The 22,092-nt window shown below is 44.1% G+C and overlaps 1 protein-coding gene across 1 annotated transcript in view; it reads left to right on the forward strand.

Moving 5' to 3' along the window:
* The window catches only part of LOC121306674 (voltage-dependent N-type calcium channel subunit alpha-1B-like), a 71,454-nt gene that overhangs the window by 37,349 nt on the left and 12,013 nt on the right, over positions 1–22,092 (forward strand). Inside the window, exons 18-39 of the mRNA XM_041238504.1 lie at positions 812–1,591; positions 1,915–2,120; positions 2,678–2,804; positions 3,146–3,275; positions 3,547–3,606; positions 3,759–3,865; positions 5,206–5,217; positions 5,842–5,862; positions 9,355–9,451; positions 10,111–10,271; positions 10,654–10,791; positions 11,218–11,419; positions 12,279–12,443; positions 12,926–13,036; positions 13,714–13,797; positions 14,437–14,442; positions 14,877–14,993; positions 15,594–15,659; positions 16,293–16,384; positions 17,527–17,677; positions 18,061–18,188; positions 20,453–20,549. Of these exons, the coding sequence (XP_041094438.1) occupies positions 812–1,591; positions 1,915–2,120; positions 2,678–2,804; positions 3,146–3,275; positions 3,547–3,606; positions 3,759–3,865; positions 5,206–5,217; positions 5,842–5,862; positions 9,355–9,451; positions 10,111–10,271; positions 10,654–10,791; positions 11,218–11,419; positions 12,279–12,443; positions 12,926–13,036; positions 13,714–13,797; positions 14,437–14,442; positions 14,877–14,993; positions 15,594–15,659; positions 16,293–16,384; positions 17,527–17,677; positions 18,061–18,188; positions 20,453–20,549 (3,058 nt within the window). The remainder of the gene's footprint in view (positions 1–811; positions 1,592–1,914; positions 2,121–2,677; positions 2,805–3,145; positions 3,276–3,546; positions 3,607–3,758; positions 3,866–5,205; positions 5,218–5,841; positions 5,863–9,354; positions 9,452–10,110; positions 10,272–10,653; positions 10,792–11,217; positions 11,420–12,278; positions 12,444–12,925; positions 13,037–13,713; positions 13,798–14,436; positions 14,443–14,876; positions 14,994–15,593; positions 15,660–16,292; positions 16,385–17,526; positions 17,678–18,060; positions 18,189–20,452; positions 20,550–22,092) is intronic.

A 22,092-nucleotide genomic window follows, 5' to 3' on the forward strand; every position in this document is an offset into this window, starting at 1 on the left:
GCCCTGGTTCTCACACACAACAGTTCATGCAGTGCGACGCTTCCCCTTCCTCTAACAGTATGTCAGACCAAAGAGACTGGGATGATGTATGTTTCAAAATAAACAAAAAGAACCATCTTTGCTGTCAGATGTCCCTTGAAATTTCTCACAAGTGTGGGTCTAACTAAAACTGTAGAGCTCCCCTTCAGCTGTCAGCACAGAACTCTAATTGGCCAACCGTGTCCTAACCCAGGGTTGAGCTATGACAGCACCAGGGGGCTTTCCATACAGTAGGTATAGGATCTGGCTCACTCAGGCGAAGCCTGGTAGCTGAACTGATGATTCATCATATAGGAAGAGAAACACTAGGGGTTTATTTTCAAAGTCTTCTGGACATGGTTCTGTGGTCCACGCGGCAGGGAAAGGTGTGGTTGTATGTATTGTACGGCTGGAAGTTTCTTTCTCTCGAAAGCGATGGCAAAGCTATAGAGATCAAAAACTCCCAGCTGAGCGTGACTCTTCTTCCAGAGGACGTGATTATTGTCTGTGTCGCACTGCAGAAAATAACCACCTGTCGTGACGATTACATTTAATAAACGCTCCATCACGACACCTGTGGGCGTTTTTTTAAATTGGCTAGTGATGAGGCTGAAGAGAGTCTAACCATTTTGTAACCATACCAACAGTTAACCTCCAAAGTCAAGGGGAATTGCAAGATAAAGGCACACATAGTTTTAGATTTTTAGAAATATTTTTAGTATGTCTGGAAAGACAGTGAAAGCAACGAGAGGCATTTTTCCCCCCTGCGTTGACACGGGCTCTTCCTTTCCAGCAGGGAGCAGCAGAAGGCGATGAAGCTGATGTCGGTGTGGGAGCAGCGCACCACGCAGATCCGGAGGCACAATCTGCAGGCGAGCTGCGAGGCTCTGTACAACGAGCTGGACCCTGAGGAACGCATGCGACTCTCCTCCTTGCTGCACATCCGACCTGACATGAAGACGCACCTGGACCGCCCCCTGGTGGTGGAGCCCCGTGAAGAGGTCCGCAACAACGTGGGGGAGGCAGCCGAGAAATCCCCGGCCCAGGAAACCACCGACACGGCCCCCAGGAAACACCACCGTCACCGGGACAAACCGGCCGAGCAGCAGCAGGACAAAACCGAAGGATCCAACGAGAACGGAGAGTCCAGCGGGAAAGAGGGGAGGCACCGCTCCCACCACAGCCGGAGCAAAGAACAGGAGGGCAAGGAGGGGAAGAGCGAGCGCAGCCGGAGCAGGGAACGGGGGAAGAGGCACCACCACCAGGTCTCTGTGGAGGAGGGGGCGGAGAAGGAACACAGGAGGCACCGGTCTCACCGGCACTCCGCCGAGCGCCAGGCCAAGGAGGGCAACGGCACCGTTAACAACGGGAAGGGAGAGAGGCGCCCCCGGCACAAGGACGGCTCTCGATCCACCAACAAAGAGGGAGAGGCAGGAACCAAGGGGGAGAACGGGGAGCGGCCAGAGAAACGCCACAAGCACCGCTCCAAAGCCATGTCCACTTACGAGGGGGAGGAGAAGAAGGAGAAGGAGGGAGAGGCTGGGGAGAAGGAGCACAAGAACCACTGGCCAAAGTAAGATATCACTATTGCCTGGTACTGGTTTTCCTGTTCGTTAATGTAACCTGTAAAACTGTTAATCTGAATAAAACAAGTATCATACAGCTCGTTAAGGGTTATTTAAGGTCAAATGTATGACTACATTGTTTGATCCTAGTTAGGAAACATACCTTCATTGTGTGACTTTTTCCATTCTGAAACAAATACTCTAATGATGTTTAAAGGGCTTCACCAAATCCTTAGTGCCTTAAAGAGATCAGTCCTATCAGAGCAATGGATGCACTGTAGCTCTGTGTGACCCTTGCCTATCACCCCCTCTCTGTCCGTGTCTATTAAAGGCAGAATCAGGCCGAGACCGAGCCAGGGACCCTGGCCTCCACACCCCTGCAGGCCCCAGGCAGCCTGAATCCAGTGGAGGAGAAGCCCGAAGACTCAGACAACCAGAAGAACGTGAAGCGAACGATGCAGACGATGGACAACACCAACACTGTGCACATCCCCGTCACCATCACAGCACCGCCTGGGGAGACCACCGTCATTCCCAGTCAGTACCAGTCTTAGGCATACCAGTGTAGCATCTGTGCATGCAGAGCGGGGCAGTGCCATTCATCTGCACATGCAGAGCGAGGCAGTGCCATTCATCTGCTTTCCTAGGAATTCTGAAAAGGTTTTAGGCAGCTGCAGTCTTATCCCCTTGTTAAAGTTCACCATGGTGTATTTGCAAAGTAATTTTGCATTTAGCCATGCTTTTTCTAGGTGTATACTTAGTGTTTTGTTTGTGCTTTTCACTGGTTAAACATGGCTTCTACCATGATTTGCCAATCCTCTTCTATGGTCTTCTATGCTTGCAAGTGCTCTTCCATGTGTTCGCTGTGCTATTATTACACTGCCATGCTTTACCAGGGTTCATTTTTGTAAGGGTCAGAACAGTGGTGAACCCAAATACACAGTGATGAACCCAAATACCCGCCTCTTTCAGAAATGGGGATGGGGGATTTTCAGTCTTTGGATTCCGTTTCCCAGAGATGGGGAATTTTACCAGGGAATTTATTTCCTGTCACCCACCGGCAGTGGGCTAATCGGTGACACTTTCCCTTGCAGTCAACAACGTTGATTTCGAAACTTTGGCAAAAAATGAAGAGAAAAAGAACCTGGAAGATCTCACCAGAAACGGACCGAAGCAAATCCTGCCCTACAGCTCCATGTTTGTGTTCACTTCATCCAACCCGTAAGTGTTCCTTCAGATTGCTCTGCATTCTCTATAGGGCAGCAGGGTCAGTGTGCTTGGAAACGCAGTAACATGGTAAGGGCCACGTGGAGTTCAGTTTGGGTATGCCATCAATGAATCTCAATCTGTTTTCTTATCTTTAAACAGTTTCCATTCAGGTCTGTTTGGGTAGGGCATGCATAACTATACTGTAAAACTTCCACAGTGGTAGAAACTTCTGCAATTCTTTTGAAAACTTTGAGTACATCTTTCTCCCTCTCCCTACCCCTCTCCCTCCCTTTCTCACCCCTCTCCCTCTATCTCTCCCCCTCTCCCCCCTCTCCCTCCCTCTCTCTGTGCAGTGTACGGAGGCTGTGCCACTACATTGTGAACCTGCGCTACTTCGAGATGTGCATCCTGGTGGTGATCGTCATGAGCAGCATCGCCCTGGCAGCCGAGGATCCAGTAGAGACCGAGGCTCCCAGAAACAAGGCGAGTCTCGGAGCAAGGCTGCAGTCCAGTCTAAGGGTCAATATATAAAGCAGCTAGCCATACTGCTGCAACGGCTTTGTATATTATTATTATTAACAAGGTTATTTACATTAAAATGCTCATGTCATAAAAGAGCTCAAGATTAAGCCATGATTACGTTTTTTTTTGGGGGGGGGGGGGGGGGGGAGTCGTGATTTAAACCCTAAAATAAAAGACATTTCCAGTTTTTCCTGTACTGATTTTTTCTGTTTTTTTTTTTTTTTTTGTTTAGGTCCTCAAATATTTGGACTACGTTTTCACTGGAGTCTTCACGTTTGAGATGGTGATCAAGGTAACCTTTCTACTGGTGATCACTGCCCTAATTTAGAGGTGACAGTGGATCACGCGGTGTCGTTTCGCAAACACAAGGGGGCTGTAATTAAAGCATGCATCGTTTCTCTCCTGTACGAATATAAAGCGTGTTTTTGTTGTCTTGTTTTGAAGATGATCGATTTGGGCCTGTTGCTTCACCCCGGGTCTTATTTCCGAGACCTGTGGAACATTCTGGATTTCATTGTAGTCAGTGGTGCCTTGGTAGCGTTTGCCTTTTCGTAAGTAACCATTTCTGTTCTTACATTGAAGACTTTAAAAGCTCTACTCCACCCTCAGGAGAACTCCTTCAAGGACTGTGTGCTTACCTGCTACGCTTCCCAGTCTACAGTAGTGAACCAGAGTTACACTTGGAGAAGAAACCAGGCGTTGATCACACATTTCTAACCAATCAGATCGCTCTGTTGTCATAGACTGCTTCTCAGCAAGCCTCACTCTGTGTAGGGAATTCTCCTTGTCCACTAAATGAAATGATGAATTGCTGTCCAGCCTCACACTTCACTGTGTTTTGTCAGTGTAGTTTCTCTGACGGGTATTTAGTTTATCTTGTCGCTAGTAAATCTGTTACAGTACTGATTTACAAAATGGGAAATTGGACCCCCAGCCTAGTTAGAATAAAGGAGAGACTTTTTCAAGTAATAGAAATACGTTTTAAGTTTCAGAAAAAACATCTTTTGCCGGGCATTTTTAGAGGAGGATACACATATACATCTGCACGGTTAAGTTAGCTGAGTAAATGTATCAAACCATGAGAATCTTCAGCCATAAAGTGTACGCTAACACTTTGGTTTAAAGATCAGTTATTATGAATTAATAATTAATATAACAGCCGGTTATAAAAATAACATTTTCTAAAACTCGTAGCTAAGGCGTAGCAACAGTCCTGGAAATTGTAATAAACTGTTAATAACGTCAAGACTTTGTTAATAAGATGTTTATAAACTGATCCTTAGACAAAAGTGCGACTACAGTCGACCTAATGATACTGTTTTGGAGAAGGAAAAATTCCCACATTTACTCTGAATCCTGTTTAAAAAACATGTAGGGCTTTTTAAACACACATCCAAACAGATGCTGCACGCATGTGAATGAACCCAGTACACAAACACACACACACACACACGGGTACACGTGTGCATGCACACCCAGTGCAGAGAATCAGCCATTGCTGCACTTATGAAGTGTTGATCCCTGTTACTGGTGTCACAAATTCAGCTAAAGGTTTGGTGAAAGTTTCTGTTTGATTGTTCCAGTGTGTGGTGTGGTTTAGTTAATTGAGCTCATTCAAATGTACCAGTAAACAGGATTGATGACATGTATTTTACTGTGATTAAGAAGCCCCAAAGTAAATGCTAGCATCACCCTGTAGAACTGTGATGAATGCTGTCTTCAGAGAATCTCCTGATTGAAAACTGTTGGCTGTGTGTGTGTGTACATGATTGCGTGTGTGCGTATGTGTATTTTCTTCTCTGTTTTTGTTCTGTTTTATTGCTGGACTTATGCAGTGCGTGTAACTGACTTAACCTCTTCCTCTGTTTTCTTGTTGCTGGGATCTTTGCAGAAGCTTCATGGGGTAATACAGTCACCTTGTCTCTGTTGTGCCTGTGAATGAGTGTTCTGTCCTGCAGGGGGCGTACGCATACCCGTTACAGCAGCGCTGCATGCCGGCCATCTCGCACCCCTCCCCCCGCCCCCCCATCGCTCACACTGTATATTAATGAGAAATGTTCTCCTGCCCAGCAGTTCCATTTTCTTGTGGATTTCTCCACCCCCTTGCCTCCCCTCAAACTCATTCATAAATCCATTCATTTCTTTACTAGTTACAATACACTTACTTCCAATAAGAGTTCTGATGGAAATGATTGTCTTGGAATTCATTTCTGGATTGTTTCTATGATGTTCTTAGCCTCAGTAATGGAAAAGGTTGTATTTTTTTTTTTTAAAAATGCATATGTGAATAATGTAGAAGTTTAACTGACATGATAAACAATAGTGTAGTATTCTATTCAGAAACACTGTGTTACTCTACACAGGGTGTGCTGTACTTGATTGATGTTGTCCCTCCATGTCTTATAAAGTCATGTAATGAGGTTATTCAGGTAACACTGTTCACTGTAACTGTGTAAAGTCAGAAGAGGTTATTTTTTTTCTGTGAAGCAGTCGTAATTTCTTTTCTTTTATTGCCTGCCTGCGTTAGAGCACACCAAAGTGTTGCCAGGTGGGGCACCCCCTACACAGCTGTACCGCACCCCCCCGAGCCCGTGTGGATTCAACTCCTCTGCGTCTCTATGTGAAACCCACCTTGAAGAGCGAGAAGCACAGAACTGTCATTTCCATAGATTTTTTTTTACATTATATAGTAAACAGCGGCCTCGCCTCTTAATGATTTAAAAAAAAAAAGAACCCCAATCCTACATTCCTAAATCTGCTGTTGCCATGGAGAAAAAAAAACACGGCAGTGTTGAAAATGGATTTGCGTTATATGTGGTTGTCTCTCCTCCTGTGCTTCACGTGTGTGAGATTGCATTTTGGGGAACACGCGATTTATGCCGACCTGCAACCATTTGTGTTGGGGTGCAGCGCTGCAAACATCATTATTTTACGTGTTCGCTTTCCATAGACGAAGGTGAACCCTGAAAAGCAAGCACCTACAGACTCTGACATTGAAACAACAGTGATGCGCTGAGTTAAGAGCCCTGTTATAAAAGCTATCAGAATCTCATTTCTGTGCCTCTTGCTGTTTAATAGCTGGCCCTTCTTACTGTATACGCATGTTAAACTAATATGCACCAGAGCATGCTGCTGTACTTGCATGCCAGTCTGTAGACTAGCTGACCGAGAGAACCACACCGTGATAATACGTGGACCGCTCTGCTGCAGAGGTCTGTCTGCCTGGAGGACTTATTTGTGAAAGAAGGAGAACCTTTTGAATACAGTTAAAATGCTAAACCTGTTATAAAGAAGACTGTCACCTGCTCATAATTGTTCAGGTGGTAGTTATGTGAGTCTATCCCCACAGTAATCTTTAGTTCAGCTATGAATCTCGCCTCTCTTAGCCTCAATCAGACATGAATAAGCCTCTTAGGAAGCTTCACACAGCATTTCACAGGCATCCCACAGAACTGCAGGGTACCAGACCCCTGTGGTTAAAATGTTTTAACTTCAAGATCAAATGAGATGGTAGCACTCTAGATAAAGGAGCATGCTGTATATAGCCATGTAATGACAAGGTCATAACTACCAATAGTTCCTACTCATACCTGGTAACTACTAATACATACTAAGTGTGTAATTACATTGAAACTACTCTACTGCCCTTTCAGTCCCAGTCCTGGTGGCATTTTGATTTCTCAGATGCACATCATTGCGTTTTAAAGTTATTCTAATGCAACACTGTCTCCAGAAGTGTTCCAAAATATGTGAGCAAAGGTGTCAGCTGTGACCCCTGTACTGGGGACTGGAGGGCTCTGCTGACGGGGATGAAACGATCTCCGCTATTCCAGAGGTTATGAAGAGCAGCTTGTTTCACACAGTGCCAGGAGGGTAATGCTTTCCATTAATATTAAACGTCTTGCCAGCTAAAGCATGTGCAAGATTGCGCTTCTTAAATTGACACTGTTATTAAATTCCACTGGATTCTTTTAGATTCATTATTCTTTCATATTGAAAGGAAGCAGGTCATTGTGACGACACAGAGAGTCACCACTGTGATCGCACAGGTTGGAATCTGATCATTCTTTTAATTTAAGCTACATTTAACCAGGAAAGATCACTTATTCAAGGTACTCCTCCTCAACAGGCAAGTGGAGATTGGCCTTGTAGTATTATTATTATTATTATTATTATTATTATTATTATTATTATTATTATTTCATCAGTTTACAGCATTAAAACTCATCCACTGATCATATTCACACAGTATTAGCCAAGTATTGAAATGATGAGTCTTTTGTTTTGTCCTGGCTGTAGGGTCGGTGTTTTTCAGCATCTCAGTAACTTATTATCAAGGGTGCATTGATTGTAAAAATCCAAACCTTTCCCGTTTTAGATTTTTATTCTTTTTAACAGATGTTAAAAACTGAATGTTATTCTACAGGAAATGAAACGCTACAGCTGTTTATTAATATGCAGCTACAACAAATAAGAAAAAAACATGTACATATTCGTTTGTGTTAAATTATTGCAAAGTTTAGAGTGAATTTGACAGTTAGAGGTGAAAGGATTGTATTTTGCTTGTTTTATCCTCCCCTGATATCACAGTTTGGATATACGTTTCTGTAGAATAACTCGATTATCAATATGCATGCAATAACTGCAGAATAAGTCAATGGAATCCATGTAATACTATGGGTATTACATGGCTGTACAACAGAGCATGGTCCACAGGCATGTGTGATAATAGGAATATAAAATCGTAACAGCTTGAAGCTTGTTAGCAGGGTCACTCCTGGTGGAAAGTACAGTATATAGCCTTGTTAAAATCTCCAGTTCAGATATAATATTAATACAATAACAGTGGACCCATGCTGGGTAATTACTTTGATAACATAAGTCTCTGTAATATCATTCAATGCAGTTCACTGCAATAGGCAAAGGCCTTCTGGAGCGTAGCTGTGCCCATGATCTCTGAATGGACTGTCTCTTTATTTATTTTGTAATAATACAGACCTATTACAGCAGTAGAACTGGTAAAGAACCTTCGACACCAGAGTTCTTTACACAGTTTACTGAGGTCTTGCAATCCCAACTACAACCTGCTGGTATTGTGTCATTTCAAAATGTTATGCGAGTGTCACTGACTGCACCTTTCTGAGCACAATAAATAACCCATCCGTTTGCACAATGACCGCATGTAAGTACCGGGTTATTACATTATAATGACATGGTAATAACTGTGATCCATGCATTGGAAATGGCAGGGAGGCTCTTGACGATATCCGTGCCAAGAGACTCCTGTTATTTTGCACTAATTATGAAGGTGTAAATTGATAACAGTTTGGATGCAGTCCTAGAAATCCATGCCGTGATAAAGAGCAGATGAAGGATGACTCATTGTTACTCATTAATAATATATTCCATGAAGATTTTGACTCGCAGTCGGTAATTCTGTACTCTTTGATTATGCACTTGCGTGTCATAGTGACTGCTGCAAAATGAGCTCTGCATTCTCCACAAGGCAAAGGGTAATCATTTATTGATTGAACACCTGTGGGAAAATGATATCTATCTAATGGATTAATAATAGAAATGGATTGTACAGAATATGCTTTCTTGATGACTTCAGTCAGACGATTAGTTATCTAGCTGTAATCCTTTTTTCATTGCATGGATCGTAAATGATTGCTACATAGTAAACGCATGACAAGTAAATGATACGAGACACATTCAAGTGCTGTATCGTTTTTTATTTTACAACTGGCTTTCTACTGTACTGTGTAAATGCTAGCATGCTGAAGCCCGGATGAAACAAAACAAAGCACAGTACCGTTGTATGCGTCATGGCACACCGCTGCTGTGGCTATAGCTGCACTGTCGTTTTGATTTCATTCCAGCCCACTCCAGTATACTGCCATTGACACAGAGAGAACAGAACGCTACTTACATGCAAGGAATGCCGTGCCTAGCTCTGAGCTCGCTGTGTGGTCAGTGACGCCTGGCAGTGTGCTGCTTGTGAAGATGAGGTAACCCCCACTGTGCTTGTTCTGTGTAGAGGAACGAAAGGAAAGGACCTCAACACAATCAAATCCCTGCGAGTACTCAGAGTCCTCCGGCCACTGAAGACGATCAAGCGACTGCCCAAACTCAAGGTGAGTTCTGAATGACCAGGTCCTCTCCTGCCCTTTGCACTGCACTGCACTGTAAATTGCACTCCAATAGTAAATCTCAATCTTGATTCCTCAAATGCATTTGTTTGCATCCTGTATGGGGTGTTTAATGGGGACCCCCTCCTTCCTGGTATCTTTAATGCAATCACATGCTCAATAAAATAAATGACGGAAGTACTTGTAGATTGCCAATCAATGGGTATAAAAGCATCCTTTCCGTTGGACACATTCCCATAATCTAGGCAAGTGTGTGCAGCCTTTTAAAACTGTGACAAGCAATGTGATTGCTAATAGGTTTTTAGTGTAATTAGCAGAGGAATCGTGTGTTGGCTTGCTAATTGGTGCACAGATCAGAGCTGCTGTTGAAAGGTTATGCTGTTGACAGTTTGGAATAACAGTTACCAATAGACCAAACGCATTTAGATGTGGAGTGAGAGCCTGGCACAGGGATTGTGATACCATTTGCTGAGTGGTGCTCATATTTACACAGTACATTTGCGACAGAAGTCATTGAAATGATGGCAGCTGCTTGACAGTGTTCGGGGTGGACGTGTGTCTGGTTGTCCCACCCGGTCTCACTGATGCCCCCCCTGCCCCATGTGCAGTGCAGTGAACGAGCTGTTTCCGTTCTCTCTTCCCAGTCGGTGTTTGACTGTGTGGTAAACTCTCTGAAGAACGTGCTCAACATCCTGATTGTCTACATGCTCTTCATGTTAATCTTCGCTGTCATCGCCGTGCAGCTCTTCAAAGGGAAGTTCTTCTACTGCACTGACGAGTCCAAGGAGCTCGAGAAGGACTGCAGGTACAGCCATTAGAAAAGTGTACCTCCGTAAACATGTACCCAGTCATTTCCTACAGAGATTCCCATGCTTTCACCATACATTCACCAGTCCTAGTAGAGGTCGTGTTTTACCGTGCTTGCTTTCACAATATCTGGTTGGGTGGAAGCTTATATTTAAAGGGGGCGTGTTGCAAAGGCTGCTGTCGCTTTGCTTATGCACTGGAGTAACAGTTAAAAAGAAGGCAGTCTAATTGTCCTGTTTATCCTCAGTTTGTCCCGTAAAGGAGTTCACTGTGACAAGAACACGCTTGATCCATGAAGCCTCATGAGATCTCTGTGTGCCGTGTCTGTCTGTGTCTGTGTGGCTGCTGTGTCTTGATCGCTCTGTGTGTGCGTGTCGCAGGGGTCAGTTTTTGGATTATGAGAAGGACGAAGTGGACGCACAGCCCCGGGAGTGGAAGAAATATGATTTCCATTATGACAACGTGCTGTGGGCCTTCCTGACGCTCTTCACTGTCTCAACGGGAGAGGGCTGGCCAACGTGAGTATCCCACGCCTTAGTCCCAGGGGCTGATACGGGCCAGAGCACACATACAGATCCACATGTGTTAAATACAAAATAAATGACATGTCCATAGGTTTTAAAAGCCATTGAATATATAAGTAAGGATTGTTTTGACCTGGATCATTAAACAAGAGTCAGTCAATCTGTATTTCTTCTGTTTTTATTAAGTGTTGCAAGACCTTTTAGTTATGGATATCGCCACAGTGGTAGTTGTCTGAGTGGCAGGTTTTGCTAGTATGATTGCTACCCTTCTGTAGCCCTGTGCTGATAATGTGGCTGACAACTCCAGCTGCTGGGGTATGCGTGTTAAATGGACCACTCAAGCTAGTTTGCTACACTTACTCTGCTGTGCATTTCTATGGTCGAATTGTGTTCTATCATTTGAGATGTGCTTTGCTTCAGCGTCCTGAAGCACTCCGTGGATGCCACCTATGAAGACCAAGGTCCCAGCCCCGGCTTCCGCATGGAGATGTCCATCTTCTACGTAGTCTACTTTGTGGTCTTCCCCTTCTTCTTTGTCAACATCTTTGTAGCTTTGATCATCATCACCTTTCAGGAGCAGGGTGACAAAGTGATGTCGGAGTGCAGCCTGGAGAAGAATGAGGTACGGCTTCCAAGAAAAGGGGTTTAGAGAGAGAATTTGGGGGGGGGGGGGGGGCAGGGCATGGGGTTTGAGACTCCGGTGTATCTGGAGAATTCTCTGTCTGTTTTGTTTTTGGTAAATCCTTGATCCCTGAATGCGTTAATGATTAGTGCGCCCCAATGCTGTCCTACACTCTCGCCAGCATGCTAATGTTTTATGAATATGCCCCCAGAATGTCTGTAAACTGCAGCTTGAGAAAAAGGGAATTCAAGCAATAGGCCAGAACAGAACTCATACAGATTACACTTTTCTGAAGGGAGGTTTGAAACACTAATTGTATATCACATGCAGGCTCCATGCCCTGCAGGCAGCAGGGAGCTGGTTTCCCCGGATGATTAACAACAACAAGATTTATTTCACATGTTTTCTCCAGGACAAACCCAGCGAGGCATATTGTGCCTCATTTCCATTAGGATCCTATTAGGTAGCCAGAGCAGTTTGGTGAACCAGCAACAATAAATCATGACTGTTCGCATGGAAACCGACTGAAACTCAACAACTGTTGCAGCAAAAAAAGAAAAAGAAAGAAAGAACGAGTCATAGCAATCCATCTGAAACTCAGATAGCACGAAGGACGACAGGAACAGCAGTATTTACTGTGCAGCATGTATGAGGGGTGACTGGGGCTGCCTGGAGAATGCAGGCTGTAACCTGGGTTTAAAGGATACTGCTAGTGCTCTTCAAAAATTCACAAACGTCTGTGTGCCCAGCCTAAACCGACCAATGCTTCTCTCTCTCTCTCTCTCTCTCTCTCTCTCTCTCTCTCTCTCTCTCTCTCTCTCTCTCTCTCTGTCTGTCTGTCTGTCTGTCTGTCCCGCAGAGGGCCTGTATTGACTTTGCCATGAGTGCCAGGCCTCTGACCCGCTACATGCCCCAGAACAAGCAAGCCTTCCAGTACAAGATGTGGAAGTTCGTGGTGTCTCCCCCCTTCGAGTATTTCATCATGGCCATGATCGCCCTCAACACTGTGGTGCTCATGATGAAGGTCAGTGCTGCACTTTCAATTCTGAATGCTGCTGCGGAAACTCCTGCAGCTTGCAAACTATCCAGTGCGGCTGCCTGTTCGAGACCTGGGGGACGAGCAGAGCAGGATAGTTAATGCATGCACTCCCAGCTATCTCTCAAAGATTAACCAACCCATACCAATGCCTCGGCCTGGGTATTGTATACACCTGCGTTCCTTAGTCTGCCTGCCCTGTATGTGCTGTACGCAGGTCACATTGCTGTCTAGCTGTGATGAAGCTTGGTTTCGGCATGCTTCACCGACAGTTATGTGGCGTATCAACACTTTGTGACGCGCTGTATGTAGGAACCTGATATCTGTATTTCACTCTACAGTTTTTACATGTAAATGCGATGGATTTGGGTCCTGGTGATCTTCCTGATTCTAATGTCTCTCATTTTGTATTTGCGGGGGGTTTTGTCACTGACATGCTTCTCTCTTCACTACGCTTCTATTATTGTCAGTTCCATGGAGCCCCCGATGCGTATGAAGCCATGCTGAAGTACCTGAACATTGTGTTTACAGCTCTCTTCTCCTTGGAGTGTATTCTGAAGATCATAGCGTTTGGTCCACTGGTAGGTCATGTTCTTGTAGTTGGGGTTTTTTTTTTGGTTCTTTTTGCAGACCTCCCCTTAGTCATGCGAAAGTCAAAACCAGAAGTTCTGTAATTCGCTTGCAGTCTACCAGTCTTCCATGGTATACAGATTGATTTTGAGTCTGTTAAAACCCTTATAGAAGTCTACCACAGTTTTTTTGCTTGGTGTTTTTGCAGTTTTCTCCCATGCTTTTCCCATGGCTGTACCAGGCATTTACAATAGTTTTCCCCCGGCTTGCCATGTTTATTCATCTGCTTTACCTCACCTCGCTGTTCTTTACAATGCTTACCTAGGCTTTATTACACTATGGTAAACTTGTATGAGAGGAGTTTGAACATTGTTCCTCTTGCTTTCATGCCTCCAGTTCTTATATACTACAGGAAGAATGTTTGATTATTATTTGGAAAGCTGTTTTTAAACGGAATGTGTTCCACTGCTGTGTGGGAAGTGAACCGAGCCCTTTTCTAAGATGCTTTCTTTTTTTTAACACAAAGGATACAGACCAATTAAAAAGTTTTGCATAGCAAATGTCAAGTGGAGCCCACCAGCCTTTAGCGTCTGGTTGCAAAGCAGGCTACTCCTCTGAGACATGCAGCTCAAGTAACAACACTGCGTGCCATGCTTTTGCCAACCAGCGTTGTTTTGCTTTTCTTTAGAATTACTTAAAGGATGCCTGGAACGTGTTCGACTTTGTCACAGTACTGGGAAGTGTCACTGACATTTTGGTCACTGAAATTAATGTGAGTACTTGTATCCATACTACGAATCAGTCACTGTAACCAGGGTTTTGTTGCAAAGTACCGTGTTTCATTAAATGCAGAAGTATGTAGAGCCCAAATGTTAACTGCTAACCTTTTTTTCCCCCTTTATTTAATAATGGTGCAGTAATTAGAATACTAAATACTTCCAATTCTGACATGAAGGAATGTGTGTAACTATATCTTCTTGTTAGTGTTTGTTATCATATTCATACAGTGCTGTTCTTATTGTTTCATAGATGACTTACAGGCCCATATAGAGTGAAGTATATATATATATATATATATATATATATATATATATATATATATATATATATATATATATATATATATATGTGCAATTTGCTGTTAAAATGGCCTGCACGAGGGTACACAGGGTATGGGTATAAAAATACAGGTAACCGATTTCACAAAATGGGGTGTCATCTGACAGCCTGCCTTATCTGATTCTCTCTCTCTCTCTCTCTCTCTCTCTCTCTCTCTCTCTCTCTCTCTCTCTCTCTCTCTCTCTCTCTCTCTCTCTCTCCACTCGGAATGAACATTGTATTCTTCCTCTCTGTTATCGCACACCTCCCTCCATCAAACCAAACACTGCAAATGAACACCCTCCCCACACAGACAACGGTAAGTGGCACTGCTTGTAATATAGCAGCGATATTCCGCTCTGCAAGAAAAAAACACCTGCCTTTTTTGTTCCTCTTGAAATGACTTGATTTATGGGCTGTGTGAAAAATATAATCAGCATGCTTACTGATACTTAACCCACTAAATGCCATTGGCCTCATCTGAGCACAGGCTACTTTGAATTTTTTTGGAACATTTATTTAATTGGCATCTACCACCACCCATCAATTGCTCAATATTGATTGGCCCTCTAATCTTTCTATCTTCCTATGACAAACTTCGAAAAATCAGTTCAGCAAGAAATGGAACGATTCTGCTAACAAACCAATGCACTCTTGAGTGATGCAAGGATGATGCAGTTGCAGCCCACTGCGCAAGGGCTTGAAACTGAATCCATAATGACAAGAGCTTTGATTCATGTCATCTTCTGACAGAATAAACTGATCAACCTGAGTTTCCTGCGGCTGTTCCGAGCGGCAAGACTGATCAAACTGCTCCGGCAGGGCTACACCATCCGCATCCTGCTGTGGACCTTCGTCCAGTCCTTCAAGGTAGGGTCCTGACTGCACTGAGCTCCTCCAATGCAATACAACGCAGTACAGTGCAGTGCAATGAAATACAATGCAGGACAGTGCAGTGCAATACAATACAACGCAATACAGTGCAGTGCAATGCAGTACAATGCAAGACAGTGCAGTGCAATACAATACCATGCAGTACAGTGCAGTGTAATGCAATACAATACAATGCAGTACAGTGCAATGCAATACAATAAAATGCAATACAGTGCAATAAAATACAGTGCAATACAATAGAGTGCAATACAATACAATACAAGTGTATTTTTACATAGCGCCCTTCATGCCATGCCATCTCAGATCTTGTCAGTACAGTACACTCCAACTACAACCAACTCTATAAAAAGCATGTTATCCAGCGTTTCAACCTGCCTAATGTTAAACACGCAGTGGTGCTGGAAATGACAAACGTTTTGACTGGAAGTCTTTTTCAATGCCTTAACTGAGGAAGACCTCTAGTCAAGATGTTTGTCGTCAGAATGGATTTGAGTTTCTTTCAATGTTTCTAAACCTCTCAGTGCAGCTTCATTCTGAGTGTGTAAAGTATTCAAACCGCCTCCTTTCTGGTTCCAGGCTCTGCCCTACGTCTGCCTCCTCATCGCGATGCTGTTCTTCATTTATGCCATCATTGGAATGCAAGTAAGTAATTCACACTGCAAAGTGTGTTCCTGTGTAAGCTTGTAACATGGGGAGGGGTGGTGAGTGTGGAGCTGACCCTACTGATACATTTAAAAACATTCCAATAAACTGCAATGATAGACATCTCCACTAGAAGTCTTTTTCAGTTAAGCAGAGATACGTCTTTTAATTATTTTTTTTTTTTGGTAGTTACGATCAGACAGCTAAACACAGCGCGGAAGATGTTCCTCACCGTTCACAGCATGTCACGTGTGTGTTTAACACACGCTGTACCTGAAGAGGGTGAATCGGCAGCAGCAGTATTCTGATAATACAAGATGACCCTGGCTGGAGTCATGAGCTCTTCCACATTGCAGAGCGGTGCGGGGGACTGGTCTTGCCACTGATCCAAAGCATTACGCTTCCCTTTCTTTCCATAGCGCCGTCAGCATAGATGCGCCCTGCACCTCCTTACATGCACAATACAAAACCAAGACGTTTTGTGTCCCTTGCCCAGCTGATAGCTTCCATCTGTCACATGGGCAGCTCCTGCTTTGCAGAGGGGTGCTCTGCGTCTTAACGGGTACGTGCTGATCACGGCTGGGAAAGGCTTCTTCAATCGGATTGTTTCTTTCTTTTGTTTGTTTGTTCCAGGTGTTTGGAAACATTGCTCTGAATGGTGAAACTGCAATCAACCATCACAACAACTTCCGAACTTTCTTCCAGGCTCTTATGCTGCTGTTCAGGTGAATGACCACAGGGGGCGCTGTTGTTTTTTTTTGGTGCTCATTTTAGCTCATTTTTCTGGAATTATTTTCCAGCAGCCACTGCTGGAAGCATGGACAAAAAACAAAAAAATTAAAATAAAATGTAACATTCCTATATAATGAAAATATATTTAAAATATATATATATATATATATATATATATATATATATATAGCTTAGGTTGTGACAGCTGGCAAAATGTGTTCCTTGAGTAAACACATAATATAATCCACTCAAGTGCAACCACTATGAGAATGTTTTTGGGGGAACGCATCGCAGTATTGCCATGTACTGCCCTTCCCTTAGCCTGATATCAGCATAGCTGGCTCTGGTTGATAATATTACAGTATCAAAGACCCTGTTTCTGTCAGATCCGTTCCTGGGGTTAGCCCAGACACGAGTGTCACAATTGAATTAGCACCGTTTAGCCCCCAGCTCCATTCTGCAAGTCTGGAATTGAATTCCCAGTGGGATCCAGTAGCTCGCTTGCAAATTGTGCTTTCATTTTTTCTTTTTATTTGTGCTGTTTTCACTCCGCGGGGTTTTAGTTGCTGCCAGGCGGCTCCTAGACGCTGGTGCTGTGTTTGTCTTTTGAGAGCTGTCATCTTTATTTGTCTGAAGGATATCTGTGTTTATATACGATGGCAGAAACCTTGTTCAGACAAGAGGAAGGTGTTGTTTTAATTTGCAGATGCAACAGTTATTTGAAAAACCTGGCTGTTTAGCATTTTTTTCATTAATATTTGCTCAGATGTCCTTGTAAAATTGCACGGTGGTACACCACTAAGTGTATAATAAAAGAAAAATGCCCACTTCACAGTAAGGGTGTGTTAAACTGTTATTTTGTCGTTGGACCATTCCGTGAAAATGACACGGTTGTTACAGTAATAATGCATCACTATCAAGCTAATAGCGAGCCCAGGAGTTTTGTAATAATGACAATATGTCTGTATTCTAATCATCTAAAAGTCCTGGGCATGCCCGTAGTTTGATATTGAAATAAAACTACAGAGTCAAGTCAGACAAAGGTCTGGGCTAGCCGTGCCTTCACCTGCACACTTGTGTACATGAGCCGAACCCTCTTTCCACGGATCGGCCCCGCGGTCCTCTTTGTTTTCAGGAGCGCTACGGGGGAGGCCTGGCACGAGATCATGCTGTCGTGTCTGAGTAGCCGCGACTGTGACGAGCGCTCGGGGTCGGACGGCAAAGAGTGTGGCAGCGACTTCGCATACTTCTACTTTGTGTCCTTCATCTTCCTCTGCTCTTTTCTGGTACGCACCTCTTAAAAATGAACCCATCCGTGGTGTACTGCTGAAGCGTTGCCCCAACCCCCAACCCCAAGTCTGTTTGGCAGTCTGTTAATGAACATTGACTCTAGAGCAATCGCTGGATCTCCCAAACTGGTTAAAGTCATGAACAGGCAAACAATGAGTGTCTGGTTGAAACAAAGACCTGGACCATTGAGGTTACTTGAGGACCAGGGTTGAGATAGCACTCTTTTGAAGGATAACCAATTTGATGGATTTCCTGCATGACCAGCACTAAATAAGAAACCCAGCTCCAGATGCAGCTCCTCAATGACACCCTTTTGGTCAGGAACCTTCAGTATATTTGGGGTTTTAACCCAAGAGCTAACGGGTGTCTTGTTTTCTAGATGCTGAACCTCTTTGTCGCTGTCATCATGGACAACTTTGAGTACCTGACTCGAGACTCCTCCATCCTTGGGCCTCATCACCTGGACGAGTTCATCCGCGTCTGGGCAGAGTATGACCCTGCAGCCTGGTACGTGTTACTCCGCTGGAGAATATAGAGCCTGACACAGGCTCAGGGATCCTATCAGGATGGGCACTCGGAGGCTTTCTTTGTATCAATGTACATGAGGATACTGACTCCCTGTCTGGAAGGAAAATGAGTCACTGATGAGTTAATGATCGGGGTCTCTCAATATCAGTCTGCATTTAAAGGGGGGTCCTTGGTTCTGACTCCATGCTACCCTCCAAATGAAACCCCTAGATATAGTCCCCAAAGCAGCCAGTGCAGCTTACTTATCAAACACAAAGCAGCTTCCCCTTCACATTGCCTCTCTGTGAAGCCGCTGTGCTGCTCTTAATGATGGAGTGAGAATGGAGACCGGATTCCTTCACGATCACAAGCTACACATTGTCATGAAATGTTTTCTTATTGTTGCTGTTGGAAGCAGAGCTGCTAGACTGGACATAACATGCCCTGCCGTGTAGCTGCTACTGCATCAGACACACTTACTGTAGTAGAGATGCTACACAAGAGCAAAGGGGCTCCTTCCAGACAGGAACGGCACATCAGAATTGAACTTAATGATGGTCAAGTGGTAACACACTTGCTTTACTCTAAATTGCATTCGTTGAACTGTAATTGCAGATGTGTTTGTGCAGTTACTGTACATGGTAGTTATTCATCAATAGTGACACAAGGACCTAAATGCCACATTAATTTATTAACTCTTGAAAGTGTTTTGCTGTTTGCTTTTAAAAGAGCAACAGTCATAGGAAATGTGTTTTATTTGAAGCATTTAACTGAGTTCATTATCAGGCTGTGTTCAGGCTTGTGCCCCGTGCTTTTGTTTGTGATTTCCTCTTTGCTGACAGTCTCCTGATCACATGACTAACCCACAGTAGGCACAGTTATTGGAAAGGGATTATACAAGAATCAGGCAATCTCTGTGTCTCCTGTGAGTCATGTCATTGTGTGACTCAGGTGTAATCCAGACATCTGGAGATCACTGACAAGCACAGGCAGGAGTGGGCAGCCCCGGACCAGTTGGTAACCAATCTTAGCCATTGCTTATATGTATTAATTTATGTTTCTAAATCTGGACTCACCCTTGCATAAAGATTAAAGAGCATGCCTAGCCATCTAATAACATGGTAATAACTGGGCTGGTAACTAGTGGTAACTACTGCTGGAAGGAGTCTCTAATTCCCATGCTCTTGACATGCAGGTACATCAGATAGATCATGTCATTGCACAGTAGTTACCATGTAACCATTGGTAATTACCCATTCATTACAGTGTGTAATTACATAGCTATGCATGCCCGGTTATCTAAAATGCTACCAAACATTGTTTCATATGGAAAGGCTATTAAGTATCAAAGGCTTCTCAGTGTTTGCACTAGAGTGCAGTCGGGTCTGAAGTCATTTGTATTCAATCCTTGCTGCACTCCAGTGACCTCCTGTGTGTTTTGTACAGCAGTGTGGAATGTGTTTCTGCTCTAACCACGATGTTCTTTTTTCAGTGGCCGGATGCATTATAAGGATATGTACAGTTTGTTACGCATTATCTCGCCTCCCCTTGGATTAGGGAAGAAGTGCCCTAATAGGGTGGCGTATAAGGTTTGGAACCCACTCATCAATACTCAGTAGAGCATCTCCACTAAAAAAAACAGCCCCACCCCACCCCCTGACTGACTGGCTGACTGTGCCGCAAAGCGAATGATCGCCCTTCTGCTGGTTGGCTTGTGGGTAAATGTACTGGAGCAGACACAAAGCTTTCAGGACGAGTTCAACAGGAGATGTGTCTACCAGGGAGCCGCTCCAGTCTGGTGTCTTTTACTCCTGATGTAGACTGGGGGGTAGAATGTGAGGGCGCATGGTGGCGGGGTGAAGGCTTTGTTTCTGAACTCTGCACAATTACCCACTGATGCCTCTTGGCCTGCTGAACGAGGCATCCTTAATACGATACAGTCACCCTCCATGCACCTTGCGCCATCAAACTCACTGTCAGCCATCCCACGTTCTCAGCAGGGTATGGGAGGCTCCAGCCCTCCCCACCTCAGCTCGGACCTGTCTCTGTGCAAAGACTACTCTCTGGACAGAGCTGGCATCCGTTTCCATTCCTCCTGGGAAATCTTATTAACACAGATTTCTGTTTTTTTTTTTCCTTTTCTTTTTCCCTATCCACCCCACCCCTAACCCTTACCCTCACCCCAATCGTGTTTGTGTCCTTTCCACCTCTCCCTCCTCTCCCCTTTTTGTTTGGCTTTTGTCGTATTGCATTCCCTACCTCAGTGGGCGCATCACTTACCTTGATATGTATGAGATGCTGAGACACATGTCCCCACCCTTAGGACTGGGAAAGAAATGTCCTCCCAGAGTCGCATACAAGGTAGCCAGCCGACATGACCCTTCTGTCTGTCTCTCTCTCTCTCTCTCTCTCTCTCTCTCTCTCTCTCTCTCTCTCTCTCTCTCTCTCTCTCGTTGGCTTAAAAAACCAACTGTAGCTGCCCAGCACTGTGCTCTCTTCGGTGGTGGTGTCTCCTCATTGTAAACGTTTATGTTAAGCCTCTCTCTCTCTCTCTCTCTCTCTCTCTCTCTTTCTCCGGGCTCCACTGCAGACAACTTTGCATTGTCACATCCCTTTGTTGGATAATAAATGCAGAAACTTTAAATTAAAACTGAGCCGTTGAGTCTAGAAATCTTCCGAGTCACGACCCTAACCCTAACTCTTGTTCCTCTCTTTCTCCCTGTCCAAATCTTAACACATTCACTGTTAGTGCCAACAGCTTAAATTCATATCACAAGAAAGACTGCCTTCAGAAGCTAAATATAACAGACTCTTATAAAATATTTAGAAGTGCAGCGAAGCTCAGTTAAGCCAGGACGATTTATTAATATTGATATACTCCCACTGATCCACACTTATAGTAAAGAAGTCACTCTTTGTGTCTGGTGATAATCTCTCCTCTGTCTTCTTTCCTGTAATACCTCTTGGCAAAAGCTTTTCTTCCATTTGTTTTTTTAATGAATGTGTTTGTTTATGTGCCCATCGCAGCTTCATCTGTTCTTGGTGTTGGGTGATGTTTGTGCTGTCCACCTGTCATGGTGTTCTGTTGATCGTCAGTGTGTGTGTGTGTTCTTGGTCATCGTTGCTGGAGGTGAACCCTAGCGCTTACATACCCCCACACCCCCCTTCCCAACCTGGCTTCTCTGGAATGCTCTCTCTGTGTCTGCGTGCTGCTGTCTTAGCTCAGGAGAGCTCTACTCTACCCATGGCTGAAACTCAGGTTTAACCAATCCTTGCAGTACTGAACTGTACCTTAGCAGGTTACATGGGGTCCCTATTCGTTACAGATTATCAAAATCTATTCAATTGGGGATCATTAAATAAACTACATTATGTTACATCTTACTGCATTTACTCAAATAGTCTGTGCTAACTTTGACCAGAGCTCAGAACTCTTCGGGTTCTAGCTGTCAGCAGTCCAGGCTAGATCAGCCTTTATAGTGGTAAGCGCTAGCGCCATCTAGTGAACACAGACTTGACTGCCAGCAATGCAAAAGAAAACTTGATCCACACTTGGTTCACTAGGTGGCTCTGGCTCCTGAAGGCCGTATGCAAGAGTAAGACAGTCCCAGCCTTCCTCAGCAGGATTTCACTGGTAGACACATTCACAGGACCTGGGCTGTGCCCAGAGCAGAGCTCCCTGACACATTTGGTTTCATCTGCTTGTTAATTGCCATGCATTTCTTTCTTTCTTTCTGTCTCTAACTTCCTGTCACTCTCCAAAGAACTCACAGTGACTCTCTCAGTAAGTCGCTATTTGCATTGAAGTGAATTTCCCAGTGTTTTTATTTTTCCATATTTTTTTTTTATTTGTGTATTATATTTTATTTTATTTAACTTTTGTGTGCCGACAAGCAGGCAGTTC

Source organism: Polyodon spathula, chromosome 49 (assembly GCF_017654505.1).
Source record: "Polyodon spathula isolate WHYD16114869_AA chromosome 49, ASM1765450v1, whole genome shotgun sequence".
NCBI lineage: Eukaryota > Metazoa > Chordata > Actinopteri > Acipenseriformes > Polyodontidae > Polyodon > Polyodon spathula.